The 16,297-nt window shown below is 47.2% G+C and overlaps 2 protein-coding genes across 5 annotated transcripts in view; both read left to right on the forward strand.

Moving 5' to 3' along the window:
• Positions 1-3,711: 3,711 nt before the first annotated feature.
• Positions 3,712-4,549, forward strand: LOC132332131 (EF-hand and coiled-coil domain-containing protein 1-like). Its single transcript, XM_059856106.1, has one exon. It carries the CDS (start codon positions 3,779-3,781, stop codon positions 4,532-4,534), a length of 756 nt encoding a protein of 251 aa, XP_059712089.1. The 5' UTR covers positions 3,712-3,778; the 3' UTR covers positions 4,535-4,549.
• Positions 4,550-5,510: 961 nt separating this feature from the next.
• The window catches only part of LOC132332130 (EF-hand and coiled-coil domain-containing protein 1-like), a 35,847-nt gene continuing 25,060 nt past the window's right edge, over positions 5,511-16,297 (forward strand). Inside the window, exon 1 of one of the 4 annotated variants that reach the window (XM_059856102.1) lies at positions 5,511-6,094. In XM_059856102.1, the coding sequence (XP_059712085.1) occupies positions 5,808-6,094 (287 nt within the window). In that variant the 5' untranslated portion in view covers positions 5,511-5,807. The remainder of the gene's footprint in view (positions 6,095-16,297) is intronic. The other 3 variants (XM_059856103.1, XM_059856105.1, XM_059856104.1) reach the window with 3 other exon arrangements.

Genomic DNA, 16,297 nt, shown 5'->3' on the forward strand with positions numbered 1-16,297 from the left:
CAGTGGAGTTTGGTCACTCCATAGTTGTGCACATAACTCTGCTGAGGGTTCTGCTGCTGCCCAGTGCTTTCTGTGGCCTCTTCATTGCTGGGCCTTGTCCTGGGGTCCCGCTGGGGCTGCAGCCAGTGCTGGCTCCCACTGAGGCTGCCTGGCCAAGAGCAGCCCCAAGGGCACAGGGCAGAGGCAAAGCCCGGTGGGGAGGAGAAAGGGCAGGGACGAGCTTGCCCTGGAAAGGCAGAGGCGCTCTGGGGCCTGCTCCTGGCCAGGGACCCTGCCCAGAGCCATCCCATGCTCGCCGGGGCCGTGAGGGGCAGCTGTGCAGCTGGGCCAGGCTGTGCCAGCAGCTCCAGCCGTGCTGGGGAGCCTTGCCAGCCCTGGGCCCTGCTGTGCAGGAGGGTCCCTGTGTTGCCACTGGCAGTGGGCCTCAGCCACCTCCTCTCTCCACAGTCGTGCTGCCGCTGCTCCAGCATCCTGGCCGAGAAGGCGTGCCTCTCCCTCTCCCCCGGAGAGCCCAGAGACCGTCGGGTTTGCCAGCTCTCACATGTGGCCTCGGCAGCAGCAGCTGCCCAAGAAAGCAGAGCACCAGCCCTCCGTGCCTCCCCCACGGCCCCCCAGCCCGGCCCTGAAGCAGAAGCCTCCCGAGATCCCCCCACCTCCTCCCCTCCCGAGCTCAGCACCCTGGTCCAGCTAGGACTGCAACTGGGCCAGCCACGAAGGGCTTGGGCCACCAATAGCTTGGGGCACCTGCTCTCCTCTACAAATAGCCCCTGTTACCTATGGGCAACAGCCAGAATCACTTTTCATTCTCTTGGACCTTCAACAGGAAGGACTGAAGATTCTTCCCACACCCTTTCTCATCCTTTACCACTTTGATTTTCAAACAGTTGGGAGCTGGTTGCATCTCTTAAAGACTTTATTTACACCGCATGCTTTACCTTACCTGTCACTGGAAAAAAAATAAAAAATTCTTCAGTTTAGATTTCATTTTTAGTGCAGTTGGGCTGCTCACTGTCATCGTTTGAGAGGAAATGAAGTTTTTGTGGGATGGTGTAGTCATGCCAGTCGGTGTTCAGATTTTAATACTGGCACCTAGTTTGTCCACTGAGAGCATGGATACGCCTCTGAGAACACAGGCAGTTAAAAGCTGTGAACTCCCAGAGGAAACTCTCTTTGAGTTCCAGTCTTAGAAGAGAGCAGACCTTCCCCTGCTCTGCTCCGAGCTGGGTGGTGGGGGAGGGGAGCCATGTGGCCGGAGGGAGGTAGGCCAAGCCTGGGCCGAAGAGTAGAAGAGAGCACGGCGAGGCTTCGGGCAGCCATCCCCCATTTCCCCCCCGGAGGGAGAGAGAGAGAGAGAGCAGCCTGTGCCTGTGATAGCGCGGCTGGCGTGAAAGAGAAGAAGGGGGGTGCCCAGCAGGGCAGTCAGCCGTGGGAGTTCATGAACCAAACCGGCAGAGCCTGAGACTTTTAACCCTTCTTGAGATGACAGAAACCTTGCAAATGCCGATTCTTCCTGAAGTTGAAGAGATAGAGTAGAATAGCAAGAAAATGAGCAAGTGAAAGACATTGAGAGAAGTTGAGAAGAATCCTAGGTAAGAAGAGATGATAGAGTAGCCTTTGGCTGGACTTTTCTTGAATAGCCATGGCAGAACCCTTGAGTTCCTGTGACACAGAGACTGCATTCTAGAGAAAAGCAATAGCTCAGAGCCAGGAGAGTGCGGTGAAAGTGTGTAAACAGAGACGACAAGTGAAGAGAGTAGTAGTAGTGCCCTCCATCTTCGAAGAAGAAGAAGATGATCTCTGTTCAAGAGACCCCTCAACCCCAAGGAGTGAAATTTGGGGGGGGACAAGTGTCCCAAAAAGAGAGAGACTGTGCTCTTTTTAAAACTGGACAAAACATCCTTAAAGAAAAAAACCCTAGAAGCAGCTCTAGTCCATGTGCAGTGGTGAGAGCACAGGACATAGAAAGAAGAAGTCACGATGGCAAATGTTTTTCGGGCGGTGCCACACGTGACACAGAAACACGAGAAATTTTGACTCTTTCCTGGAGAAGTCTGTAGTGAGGGAAAGATTCCTCTCTTCTCGAAGAATTGAGAATTAATTATCTAAAAGGTGGTGATAGACTGAGAGCGAATTAATCTAAAGAGTAGTAACAGAATTAGAAATTTAGAGGGGGGAGGAGGAGGAAATTTAGAAAGTTTTCATCCTGTGTTCTGTGTGTTTTTCCTTGTAGTTTTAAGTTCATTTTTTTTTCTTTCAATCTTAAGTTAGAGCCTGCTCTGCTCTGTCTCTGATCGCATCTCACAATAGATACCAAGAAAAAAAGTATTCTCATAGAAGCACTAGCATTGCGCCAAGCTCAAACCATGACACTCACCTTTTGAGCGATTAATTTTCCATGGTACTACTACTTCCCTTTTCATTGCTATCCATAAAATGTTCATCTGGACATAACAATCAGCAGAATTACTGAGATTTACCTCAAAGCCCAGAGGAGAATCTAGCACAAAATATTCCCCCTGTGTCCTGCACAGCAAGAAATATTCAGAGGAAAATACAGTGGCAGCTGAGACTTGTTGAACTCCCAGAATATTGAGCCTGCAGAGGAGGCAGACAGCCCTGGCAGTGACTGAGGGGACTTTTCCTCACAGACTCCTCTGGAAGTGTGTCAGTCCAGGAGGGGAAAGCTTTTCAACCTTTGCCTTATCTTCCTCTTGTGCTAAAATGTAAGGCTCCTCCTGAGCTACAAACAATTCTCCATTCCTCAACCAAGCTACTCAGGTTCTTATCTTAAAGAGCAAAAGCAAATGTGGTCAGAAATTTCTCATCCAAGCCTGTTTGCAGAGAAACCCCATCAGACGTGAGCAAATATTTCTTAGCATCAGTTCACTCAAAGAAAACCAACCCTGAATTGAGCAGCACTTTAAATGAAGTTGAATTCTCTTTCCTCACCTATCAGCCAGGCTGGGTTGCTCCTTTTTTGTCCTAGAGAGAATATTAGAATGATTTGCTCTTGACAGAACTCCTTGGATGGCTCCCAAACTGGTTGCTGTTCACCACGCCTTGCCTGGGCTCTTAATGCAGCCTGTTAGCAGCACCTGACTTTGGCACCCTGTTGAGCCTTTGGGCACGGCTGGTGCCACGGTCCCCTCCTGACTCCTGGCATGTCCCTGCTGGTGGAGGAGCCCTGCTGGTGCTGCTGCCTGCGTTCAACAACGCCGGTCCTACTCCCCAGCCAAAGAGAGACTAAAGTCGCTGCTCTGGGCAGCTCGTTTGAACGAGTTTAACGCTTACTCACCTCTGTCCCAGACCTCTTAAGACCCAGCCAGCAACACCATAAAGTCACCTCATCTACAGAGGGGAGCAGGTCCGAGCGAACAGAAGGTGGGCTTTCACGCACATTGGGGTTTTAGTTTAGTGGAAGCACTCACTCGTTCACAAGCCTTCCTTGTCAAAGTGGATTGTGCGATGCCATTGTGTTGCTTGGGCTAAAGAGAAAGCAGAAGGGAGAAATGAGTTAAGAAATGAGAAAGACACTTGGGGCGCAGGCTTGGCAGCCAAACGGAGCACGCTGGCACCCAGCCGCTTTGCCGGAATCCTCTTTGGTGCCGGACAAAGGCGGACACGGCTCCGCTGCGGGGCGAGCCGAGCGCTCGGCGAGCGGCGCTGGAGCGGTGGCGGCCCCGCCCCGCCCGTCCCGCCCCGCCGCGGGCCGGGGCCGAGCGCTCGGCCGGGCGGGAGCTCAGGATGCTCGGGCAGCGCCGCGGGCCGGGCGGGCGCGATGGAGCCGCCTGAGGGCTGGGACCCCTACGGGCGGCCGGCCCGGCGCACGCAGTGGCTGGTCAGCGCCCTCGCCTACCACTACGGGCTGGACCGCGGCGTGGAGAACGAGATCGTCGTGCTGGCCACCGGCCTGGACCAGTACCTGCAGGAGATCTTCCACCACTTGGACTGCGCCGGTTCGGGCCGCATCCCCGGCGAGGACTTCCGCACGCTGTGCCAGGTGCTGGGGCTGGAGGAGGCGGCGGAGCCCGAGGAGTGCGCGGAGCTGTGGGACGGGCTCTCGGCCGAGCTCACCTTCCGCCAGTTCCACGCGCGGCTCTGCGGCCACTTCAGCACCCGCGCGGGGCCGCGGCTGCCGCTGGGCCGGGAGAGCGAGCACATCGAGACCCAGATCCGCCTGCGCAGCCCCCGCCGCCGCCGCCGCACCGACCCCGCCGGCCGCGGAGCCGCGGGCAGCGCCGAGCGGCGGCCGCCGGGGCCCCGCTCCCGAGAGTGCTACGAGGAGATCGTGGCGCTGGAGCAGGCCGAGGACCGCATGGCCAAGCTGGAGGAGGAGAACGGCAGCCTGCGGGAGCTGGTGGAGGACATGCGCGCCGCCCTGCAGAGCAGCGATGCGCGGTGCCTGGCGCTGCAGGTGAGTCCGGGCCGGCTTCTGCAGCGGCCTCCCGGGGGCGGCTCGGCTGGCCCCGAGTGCTTCAGGAGAGATGCTGCTCTCGGAGAGTCGGTGTTTATAACCCCTCCGCTGCCAGACTGAGACCGAAGTTGCTCGTTCATCGTCGGCATTAACTTTTTAGCAAAGTTTGGTTACAGGGAGGCTTTAAGGAGAAATGTATGGCACCGGTGTACCATAAATATAGTTGTGATGAGCACTCTGTTTACCGTGTAGGGGACTACGGCTTAACAAACCCACGCGTACAATGCTGCTGTTTCTTCTACTGCACGCGCAGTCAGGATGTGCTGATAGCATACGCTGGATGTGCACCAGTGCAGGGTTTTTCCTGAAGTGAGAAAGAACTTTTGGATTCCTGCCTGCACAAGCACAAGCAGTGTCTCAGTCAGAAGTGCCTGTAAGGAATATTAGAAGGATGTTTTCCTCAGAGTGTGGTCACAAGAGTTCAGAGTTGGAGCCAGTTCTGCAGGCAGGCTGATGAATAGTCTGGGGCTCCTCTGCACAGCCCCATTAATTCCGGGGCTGGTTTCTGCTGGTTCTGCTGTACGGGCTCGAGTGACACACATACACACTTAACAGCAGTTAAATTCCTCTGGCATGAAATAGCATGGAACAGGCAGAGCAGGGAAGGGCAGCATGGACCCATTGTTCTGGCAGGTCTCACCAGGTGTGATTTGATACTAACACAGCACTGACAGAACTCTGCTCCACCTGTGACACTTCCACTTGCAGTAGATGACTGTTGTCTTCCCAATGTCCAGCAAGGCAGGTCAGAGACACCTTTACCATTTTCATCTGCAAAAGGGAAAGGAAATCGACAGCAAACACAAAGTCACCAGTCAGAGGTCCCAGGATAAATGAAAACGACAAAGAGGAGAGCTTCAGAGCACCCCCAGCTGCTCCCTGCTCTCTTCTTCTGAACACAACTTCATTGTAAATATCTTTTTCAGCAGACTGCCTGACTCCTGAGTACAGACCATAGTAATGACATGAAAGCTACACAGAAACTTGTGCACTAATATGATAAGTGTGTAGGTTGAAAATTAAATACATAGCTAGTTATTAAAACCTACTTTCCAGAGATTGTTTCCTTGTCTCTGTATTTGGCAAAGTTAGTTGCTGATCAGCTCGATGTGATTGAAAAAAAAAACCAAACCAACAAAGCACAATCCAGCCACTTTCAGTCTTCATTAAAGCCCATCATTTTCTCCCTGCTTTGTGCTCCTGGTCATTACAGGTGGGACTGTGGAAGAGCCATGCCAGCCATAGAGAAGGAGGATCCTGCTTCATAGGGAGGAAGAGACCATTAACACAGAAGCACGCCCAGACCAAGTGCCTCCAAAGTGTCCTGGAGGAAATGGAGCTCATGCGGAGCTCCAGGGATGGGCAGATTGAAGAAGCCATCAGGTTCAGCCAGGAGCTGGAGAAGGAGCTGAAGAGCTCTCAGGAAGCTCTGGTCAGCCTGGAAGATTGCAACCGTAACCTGAAGAGGGAGCAGGCAGAGACGAGGAGGAAGGTGGAAGAGGCCAGACACGCTGTCCTGAACAGTCTTGGCAAAGTGAAGGAGCTGGAAGTGAGAGCTAAGGAGGTGCCACATCTGCAAATACACATCCAGCAGCTGGAATCACAACTGCAGCACTACAGGTAGGTTGGAGTCTGACAAAAAGTGCCTATAAATTCAGTGTTGGGGCACAGGTGAGTTTGAGAATCTCTGGTTGGGGCTTATTAGATGTCTCCAGAACACCTTGTAAAATCTGGCCAGAGGGAAATTAGAAGCTGCTCATCCATTTTCTTGGTAGGGGTCTTTAGGAGATCTAGCAGTCTTCCAGGCCAAAGGGTGCTGGTCTGCAGAGAGCTGAAGTCACTCCTCAGACACACAACAACAGAACTCAGCATGCTAATGCTTCAGGAAAGCCCCAACACAAATTGCTGAACGTCCTTCAGAAACCATTTCCAACAGACTTTTTCCACTGCCTTTCCTGGTCCTTAGGTCCCATCCCAAGCCAGCTGTAATCAGATGGCTGACTCTCCATTTTGTATAAAAGCTCTTCAGCTTGTCCTAGGAATTGGGGAAAAGCACACAAGGACAACTTCTGGCTGCTGGTTGGAAACTTGCTGTGACTTCATTGCTTCTTCACTGAGAGAACAGGTGATAGAGGAGGGAAGCTGAAACGTTCCTAAACCCACAAAATAATAGAGTGGGAATCTCAAAAAACACTTGCCAACTAAACCCCACTTTTGCAACGGCATAAACAAATCCTTCCAGGAGTCAGAAAGTTGGTCACAAATTTAATAGTCCACTGCTTTTGTTGCTTTTAACCTCAGACCAAACTTGGACTCACCGATGGTTATTAAGTGTTAGTCATTTCTGCCCAAGTTCCAGACTGACCTAAGGAATAAAATCTAGTTTATATTTTCACTGACCCAAAGAAAATCAGTATGTCTAGACATATTTTTACTTACACGCTAAATCTAGTATTTTAATAAATTGCATCTTCTGAAGTCCTTGCCTCTTCCTAAACTCACACTTCCTCTGTTTGCTTATAAGAAGAATTCATAGTGAGTTATTTGTGGCATCCTAGCTATTGTACTGTTTTATGAAGTGAGGAAGTTCTAAAAAGAACCATTTTATCCAGTGTCTTTCTGGCAGCATTGTGAATGTTAATACATGCATGGTTGCAGAAGATCAAAGAAAATAGAAGCATTTCTTTAAACACCTGTAGGATTTAAAAACCCCTGCGAGGGCATGTAACGTTCAAGGTGACTGTCAGGGGACTCTGGAGGAATGACACAACTCCTGGTGCTAAAAGGGATCACACAGCTTGTCAGGGCTGTCACCTTCTCCTTGGCATGGGCACCAAAGGTTTAAGATGGGTTCTTGTCCTATGGAATTGCTTTTCCAAAGTACCATGAAGGTTAAAAAAGATCACCTTGAAACAGGTTAAAGGCAATCAACAATGTCCACTGGCCTTGCAGAACTGGAACTTCATGGGTTACATCAAAACAAAGAGTGCCAGTTTAGAAATGTAAATTATATGTTCCTTGTAAGACAACCTTCATTTGTAATACTTCTTTTTTAATTGTATGCTAATTTAAAGTGAGTGTCAAGCTCAGGAATGGTGCTGGACTGACCATGTGGGAACTACACCCCTTTTTTAGCCCTGTAGCACATTTAGCAGAGGCCCAGGCCAGCTTTCAGCCTCTGAGATTCTCTGTTGGCCACAAAGCACCTGCACCTCCCCATCCAGTGAAACAGCTCTTGGTGCAAACAGTTTAACTTAGAGATGCATAATGATAACTGGGACTTGCATGCCTGTGCTCATATTCCATAACACAGGGAATCCCACCACTCCACGTGTTCCCGGAGTGGCACACAAGGGGCCCAAACGGCACAAAATGGTGAATAAGCGGTGCAGAGCTGTGTGTTAGGGTGAGGAAAGGGTTCAGCAGCAGCTCTGCCCCACGCAGCCTTGGCTGTCCCAGCTTGTCCCACTCCCTCTGCTTGCTCACGCTGCTGCTCAGGCAGCCCAAACGCCTCCTGCTGCGAGAGAATCACCTTCTCCTGACCTGCAGGAGCCCACATCCATGGGTGTGGCTCGGGTGAGCTGCTGGGAGTGCTTGGTGAGGGGAAGAGATGGGTTGGCTGAGGCATGGAGAGGGAGGGACAGCTGGGAATCCACAGGGTTCTGGCTGTCACTTGGCAAGAGTGTCACTTGTCCTGTTGCTTAAGTCAGGCTGTCTTTCGGTTGCTGTTACCTGTACTGTTAAAGTCTGCCTGTGTTTCAGTCACCTTTCCAGTGAGCAGTTTTCTCCCCTGCCAGCTGCCACACAGAGTTTGTGAGCAGGGTCTGCAGTTGGCAAGAGCTAATGCTGCAAGGTAGGGCTGGAGAGGAATGGGGGGATTTGGGTGTTCTGCAGAAAGCACTGACAATTGCAGGTATCTCTGCTGAGAATTCACCCTATCTGGCTTGGTGAGCCACAGGTTTCCTCCAGCTAAAGTCCAGTTTCTTCCAGAGAGGATCATATTCAAGAATGACTCTAATCTATGAGCTTTACACACTGCTCCTGTTTATAGTTTCATATTTATCAAGGAAATGCTTTCTTCTTTTAGGATCAGATTTTAAAAGCTCTTTTAGCATCTAAATCCCTCTTCTAGACCTTCATCAACTTGCAATCACTTAGATCTGAAATCCCAACCGTGCCCTTAAGTTATAATCCCTAATGCAGGAAACAACAGTTTGCATTTAGTCAAGCAAGTCTTTAAGTACCTGCAAGTGATTAAATGTTGTCCTAAATTGGAGTGTGTAATTATAATCACCTATTCCTGATTTCATATTCCAGATTCATATTCCTGCAATCTGTATGACTTAAACATGATCTTTTTCGGAGTGCACAGGTTCCTGTGCCAGGGCTTGAACTGCCCCTGTCCCATCACTGGGTTCCTAAACCAGCCTAGTTGACCAAATAGTTCATCGTTCTTTTCTTCAGGTGCCCATCCTGATCTTCCTACTCTGATGAATGTCTCAGGTTTCTGTCTGGACTATCTTTCAGCTTTTCTTTTTTGATTCCTGTTAAGTTAGTGAGTCAGCTCAACTATAAAGGTAAACCTCAATAAATTCCTTCCTGAAAAGCTGGAGTTCAATTCATTTCAGAGGAAAAAGACATCTCAAGAAATTGTATACTTACCATTGGTATTGTATCAAAAGTGTGTAATTGCCAGCGCCTGATGACAGGAGAGTTTAGGAAGTCAGCCGAGTTCCATTTTTTTGCAGTGCCCAGGGAGTTATTTCCAGAGGACAAATCATTAACCACTATTCCCTAAAATCCATTTTTTCCTTTTTCCCCACACTAAGTTCTGCTGCAGCACAAGGTGATAACATGCATGTATTCTAATAGAATCCTATGATTTCTAAGTATTATTTCTAAAAATACCACACATTAAAATATTACTACAGTAAAAATGCCATATCTGCTGCTTCTTTCACCCATTGAGCCATTTGCCCCGTCAGAAATGGAAATTGGATTGGTTTGACACGAATTGTTCTTGCCAAATATAAGTTGGCTTTGTTTTCTATACTAGATTGGAGGTGGCTTAGAAATTGATTACTTGATAAAGTGTCCATATTCTTTTTCTCTTTAAGAGCACTGGAGGGAATAGAATGATTTAAGAAGCATGGTTTTGATCCCAGTGTAAGGAATAAAAGGAAAGGTCATTTAGAATTGAAATAAACTTCATAATAGAGATGTTGACAGAGGGTTTATGTTGCTGCATTAGTCAGCAGCACAGTAATTACATAGGTCAGTGAAGGAGGTCATAAAATACCAAAAATGTTCCCATATGCATGGTCTGTCTCCCAAATTACTTAATTATCCATCAGCATTTCTATGTGTCAATGAGTAGGAATCCTTTTGGCATGGAATGCAGAGAAGTTTGTTTCAGCCTCTCATATTTTCCTTTGAATATGATAGCTGAGGCCTCTAGCATAATTTTTTCCATTTATTTATTTCATCAGGGTCAATTTTTCTAAAAAGTTATGCTTTTGTTTATTTATACTGGAAGCAGTTCAGTTTTTCTTCTCTTTCAGGAGGCAGTGCCCTGATCTTTTGAATAATTTCTCAGGTAATTATTCACCCTGTAAAATATAACAAGATGGACCAAACAAGTCCATCTCAATAATCCAAGAACAGGAGAGAAATATGGAAATATTCCATAGAGGATCAGCTCAATTAAGTGCAGGAAAAAAAAAAAAAGCCCTAGGAAAGAAATACTCAGACACAATAGAAGGTGTCTGTGGTGTCTGTAGTAGGTTATTTCCAGTCAGAATGATAATGGTTTATATTTAGGCAGCCTAGAACTGTTCTTCTGCATAAAAAATTAGATGGTAAAGAAAATTTGGACAATTTTTTCTTGACTGTTGTCATCAATACCAGCTCCTTGCTGTTGTGAGGTGAGGGGCATCTTGGCAATTTGTTCCAGGTGGCACAGAATTTGAGAGGAGGCTGTGGGTGTGCATATGCTGGACAGATGTGCAGGTGAGAAAGAAATCTTTGGACAGGAGCAGGGACTGATGGCACTCAGGGAACTGAGCTCAGAGAGTGAAATGAAATTTTAAATTTGCAGAGGCTCATCTGTGAAAACACTCAGATTCTTCTGGATGAACTGATGTCTTTTTATTTTCTAACTCTGCCTGGAGCTGATATTGTTTTCTACTAAAGAGTGTAAGAAGTTTTGTATTACAGAGAAGTCTGCCAAAAACCACAGAGCTTCAAGGTTTGGAAGAAGTTAGCTGTAGCAGGTGAATATATTCCCATCACACAAACCTTAGACTACTTGTCATAAAAGAATCATAAGCTAAGTAAGCGAACCAGATTACTGTCATTGGGGACACTTTAAAGCAGCATTTTTATTTCACAAAAGGGGATAATGGAAGGTATTGTTATTTATCGTAGAGAGAACTATGCAGAGCAATTTAAATAGATCAGTTTGGCAGTGTAGAAAATGTATAGCATCTCTTTCTGTGGAAGGGCTACTTTTATTTCAAATGCAAGAGTCTTTCAAAGCTTTCCATAATAATAATAGCAAAGCCTTGACTTCAAATCCAGTCACATAATTGCAAGTTGATTTATCCCAAAAGAACTGCAACATTTACCCCATGGTGCTGCAACACTGAAAGTGTAGCCACTTCCCTGCCTTTTTCCATGCTGGGTTCTTGTCTACAGTGTTTATTCTGGGGAGGCTTTCCCTGGCTTCTCCCTAAATCCTCCTTTTATCTGCTGGCTGTGTTTGCTGTGTGGGAGTGAATCGGTGGTGGCTCAATGGCAGTGCCACACGCAGGGACACCCGCCTGGCCCCTCCTGGCTCCCTTTGCTGGCCCTGCTGGAGCTGTCCTCCAGCTGATCCCTTCCTGGGGATGGAGGGGTGGCAGTGCCCTGCCAGCCCTGCTGCTGGTTCTGTCACCCATCCCCAGCTGCCTTTCACAGCTGCCTCCCCCGCCCTTCTGTGCATGGTTTGCATCGAGCTCACCCCTCCTACACCAGAGAGATTCGTTTTTGCCAAGGGGATGAACAGTCAGTGTTTCTGCAGCTTTTCTTCCCTGAATTAGTGCCTGGAAGTTCAGGCAGAGCTTGGTGACAGCTGTGCATATCCCTCCTTCATCTGCCACCCTGACTTTGTACAATCCCCCCAGTGCTCCACTCTCTTACAGCACCAACTTTCTGGATGATCAACAGATTACCCATCTTGCCTATCCCCCCCACAGAAGGACTGATTTCACACACAATCATCACTTTAAAGAAAAAACTTCCTCCCCTACCCTTTTCAAACCCAAACCCTGGAGTCTCCATGAGAGGCTGTGACCCTCAGAAAGCAGAGCTCCCAGTCCAGAGTTTGGGGTTACAGCAAGAACGAGCACCAGCCGTGGTCCTGGATCCCAACAGCCCCCAGCCACCCTGTAAATACCCTCGTGTTCCTCAGCACACTGCCAGGAGCAGAGGCACCCAGGGATAGCCTGTCAAGCAGCATTTAAACCTGCCTGGACTCCCAGGAGCCTGGGGCTAAGCTAATAAATGTCACTGGTGTGAGGAAATACAGTGCAGGCAGCTCCAGTGACACAAGGCAGTTACTCAGCAGCCCTGCAAATATTTGTTCTGTTTGGGACTCCTGCTGAAATCACTGCGCATGTTTGCTGTTCTGTCCCCTTCCCTTCATCCTCCTGGGTATCCTTTCAACTTTGTCAGTGTCTCATCTGCCTGCTTAGCAGCATGATTAAAATCCAGACTGATATTTGCCTCTCTCATGCCTGGCTGGGGTTATCCTCTTTGTGGTACTCAGCGTGTTTCCCTGGACCTGCCTGAGAATCTGAACCTCAGCTATTCAGAACTGCAGCCCATGAAAAAACCTAAAGAGAACTGCAGTCACATCCCAAGGAAAGTGAAAAAAACAGAAAAAAAAATGTAGACAAGGATGTCCTGCACTATAAGTAAAACTTGGGTTAAATGGATCTTACAGACTCATGTCCTGAGATAATCCCAGACTAGAAATTCAGAGACTGAGGTGGTGGTGGGGAGAAGGAGCTGGTCAATGTATCTGTTTCAGTCCTTTATTACAGAAAAGAGATATCCAGGTATACTTAATTCCACCTCTCCTATGGCAGGTGATCTTTAAGACCACCTAAAGATCTAAAAATTAACTTTAAGGTCCCTTCCAACCCAAACCACTCTCTAATTCGATGATATTTTCACAATTCCACTTGTGAAACCTGATCTGTGTGCTCAAGTCAAGCAACCTGAAAGTTGTAAAATGCATCAAGAGACTGGCTTTAACTCAGACTATTCCTGGTCTCTGAAAAAAGGAATTTTTATCAATTTTTATAGCTTTTTATTATACCCATCTGAAAATTTGGCAAATTCTGATAAAAATGAATAGGTATGTGTGGCCTTAGGGGATCACAAAGATAAAGCTCAACATCAGAGACTGTAAACATAAAGCATGGGCTGAAGCTTGACCATTATTGTAGGTATCTGTAATCCAGGATTTGCCTGTGTTCTGTGCACCGTTCCACAGAGGAATGTACTTCATAAAAAAAGAAATGGTTGGCCAATAATTGCCAAATGTAATCTGTGAGCATTAGTGTTGTGGTTTTGTTGGGGGGTCCCCAGGATGAGGTGAGAGATGAGAATTTGACTCCAAGTTTCTAGAAGGTTTATTTATTATGATATTGTATTATAAGAAATGCTATACTAAAACTATACTAAAGAAAGAGAAAGGATCCATCAGAAGGCTGGAAAAGAATGATAATAAAAAGCCCTGACAGACTCAGAGAGTCTGACACAACTGGCGGGGATTGGCCATTAATTAAAACAATTCACATGCTGGGGAAACAATTCTCCAAATCACATTCCAAAGCAACAAAACAGGGAGAAGCTGGGGCTCCTCATCTTGCCAGGAGAAGAAATCCTGGTGAAGGGATTTTTCAGAAAACATCACAGTGACACATTAGGAAGTTACTTCTGTGGAACAACTTCACAGCATCGTTCCTAAACCACTTGGAAAATAAGGTGCAGAGGCTGTGACTGACTGTGGGTTGCAGTTCCTCCTTGCTTGAGGAGAAAACTATTCCCTGACCTGCCTGAACCTGGAGTGCTAATTGCCATCAGCAGCCATCACCTCTTGCAGGAGCAGAGTGTTGGGAGTCAGATTTCAGTGGAAAGACCCCAAACCTTCCAATAAATCTCCAGAATCAAAATCAGGCCCTGTGCTTTGTTCTGTGCAGAGCCTCTGCTCACAGCACAGCGTTTCAGGGAGGGTCCATGGTGTCCCATTAATCATAGCACTGAAAAATCTGGTGCTCCCTGCACATCTGCTCTGCTTTCACTCCCTGTCCTGACCCCATCCCACGTCCTTGGCGTGAGCTCACCCAGCACCAGAGCATCTGGGGCTGCACAGGCTCAGCTCAGCCAAGGTTAAAGCTTTGGCAGGGTTAAGCCAAGCTCTGAGTGCAGCATTTTCACTGTCCTGGAGCTGCTAAGGGGCACTGCTTGGCTCAAAATTACACGAGGCAGAAATAGGAGCAGTCAGAGCAAAGCCAATGCTTGTGAAAATTGGAGAAGAGGAGGTTTTGCTACCCATTTCTGTGCCAGCAAACAGGCAAGGGTGGTATTTCCAATAAGGATACACCTGTGGTTTGTGGGGCATCACTCTGTTGTCACCCATGAGCCCCCCTGGCACTGTCTGAATGACACTAATACCACTTTCCTGATTGACATTTAATACCACAATGACATCAAAGTACCACTTTAAGATACAAAGAAGAAATAAATTTAAATACTTCACTTTGGTTTCATGTTGAAGAGATAGTTTCCTTAGCTGCAAACTATTTTTCCTCAGATTTCTAATTCAAACAAAACAAAAAAAAAAAAAAAAGAAAATAAAAATTTTCAAACTGTTATAAGCAAAAATGGTGAGAGAAGCTGGTCCTCAGTCTGAAAGGTCTGTGTTCCATTAATGAATGTACATGGCTCTACCTAATTTCCACTGCTGTCCACATTCCCCAGGGACAATTCCTTCAGTAGGGAAAAAAGAACAAGAAAACCAAGAATAAGGATGTTGTCTGTTTATTTAGTCAGTAAAACTGTGTCTGTGCTTCTGGAGCCCTGGCTGGGATATGACTGGTTTTTCAGAAGCCTTCCAGCTGTGAAATATTCCCACCACTCCAGGATATTCCTGGGTAGATGCACTGATTTGGAACAAAAGACCTTTCAGTGTAGCCAGGGGTTGGGATCTCTCAGAAAAGCTGTGGTTAATCTCTCTACAGCAGAATTATACACCAGGTTTATTCCTGTGCTGTCAGTCTTACACTTTGCTGCTTTCCTCCCTCTCCCCTTGTTCCTGCCTGCTTTGCTCTCTTTGGTTTGGGGGTTTTTGTTCATCATGATTTACAGTTTCCAAAGGATGCTTCAAATGCATTTAAAAATAGGAAACTTGAAGATTAAATAAGTATAAAGCTTTTGAGGTAAATACTGTGTAGGATATGAATGATCTAAGCTTTGATTTCACATCAAACCCCCATCATTAAGGATCTAAGATCCTTAGAGTTTAGACCTGTACTGTTTATAAAATTGAGGAACTGTCAATCCCTAAGGCTTGGCACTTGTTTTGAAGTATTCAAAGTCATTTATGTTTAAATTGCAGTTCTCCAGCCTCACCAGTTAAGGCCCAGCTTCTGCAAGCAGCAATATCTTGCATCAAACAAGTGTTTTCTGCTAGTTAAGGTGCACCTTGCTTGACTACTTCACTTTGGTTCCATGTTGAAGAAGCAGTTTCCTTAGTTGCAAGATATTTTTTCCTCAGATTTCTAATCCAACCAAAGCAAAAAGTAAAGGAAAATATTCAAAGTGTTACAAGGAAAAGTTGAGAGAGAAGCTGGTCCTTAGTCTGAAAGGTCTGTGTTTCCATTAATGAATGTACATGGCTCTGCTTCATTTCCAGTGCTTGTTTATAATACTTGCTTATAATCCAAATTACCTCTGTATCAAATGATGTTGTTTTTAGAACAGAAAATTGTTCAAGGCAGCATTTATTGCTTCCCCTTCCAAGCAGAGGGAGCTTTCCTGTGGCAGGTTCCCATGGAGTAGCTAAATTAATGGGTCTCTGTTTCCTGAGGGAACATGACTCACAGAGCAGAAATCACCAGGAAGTAATTGATGCTTTGCTACCTCATGTCCTCCAGCCAAGCCTTTGATTCTATTAATCCACATTTACCTGTCATTATATCCAGGAAACAAACAGCAAATAACCCCTAAACACAGCAATGACTCCATGGGCAGAGCCCACAAACCACCCTGAGCCCTCCAGTTTGTCTGCTCAGTGCCTGGAAGGCAGAGCTGGATTCTTCCTTCTCTAAAGAAAGAAAAGAGAGCAGAGGGGGGAGAAGGAGCAGCTCTGCTTGTTACCATGAGAAAGGAGCTGTCAAATCATCTCCTCCTTTCATCCTCCCTCCCTCCACAGCCTTTTTCTGACCCGGAATGGAGCTGAAATCAGAGGTGGGGTGGGGGATGGAGCTGCAGGGAACACAGTGTGCTGGGGTGTCACTGGCACCTTTAGATGTGAAGGGGTGGGACAATTTTCAAGCTAAGAAGGATTTATAGCTCAGATAAACATCAGTCTTGGAGGCTATGAGAGGAGCAGGCATTCAGCCACAGCTCAAGAGCAGTCCCAGGTTCTTTGTTAAGAGGCAATACAGAACTTTCTAACCCAATGCACAGCTGCCACAGGGTTTATTTTGCTTTTCTAACCCATCACCTTCACTCACTTCTGCTGCACTGTGGATACTTTTGTCCAATGGTTTC

This window comes from Haemorhous mexicanus, chromosome 11, assembly GCF_027477595.1.
Source record: "Haemorhous mexicanus isolate bHaeMex1 chromosome 11, bHaeMex1.pri, whole genome shotgun sequence".
NCBI classification, from domain to species: Eukaryota; Metazoa; Chordata; class Aves; order Passeriformes; family Fringillidae; genus Haemorhous; species Haemorhous mexicanus.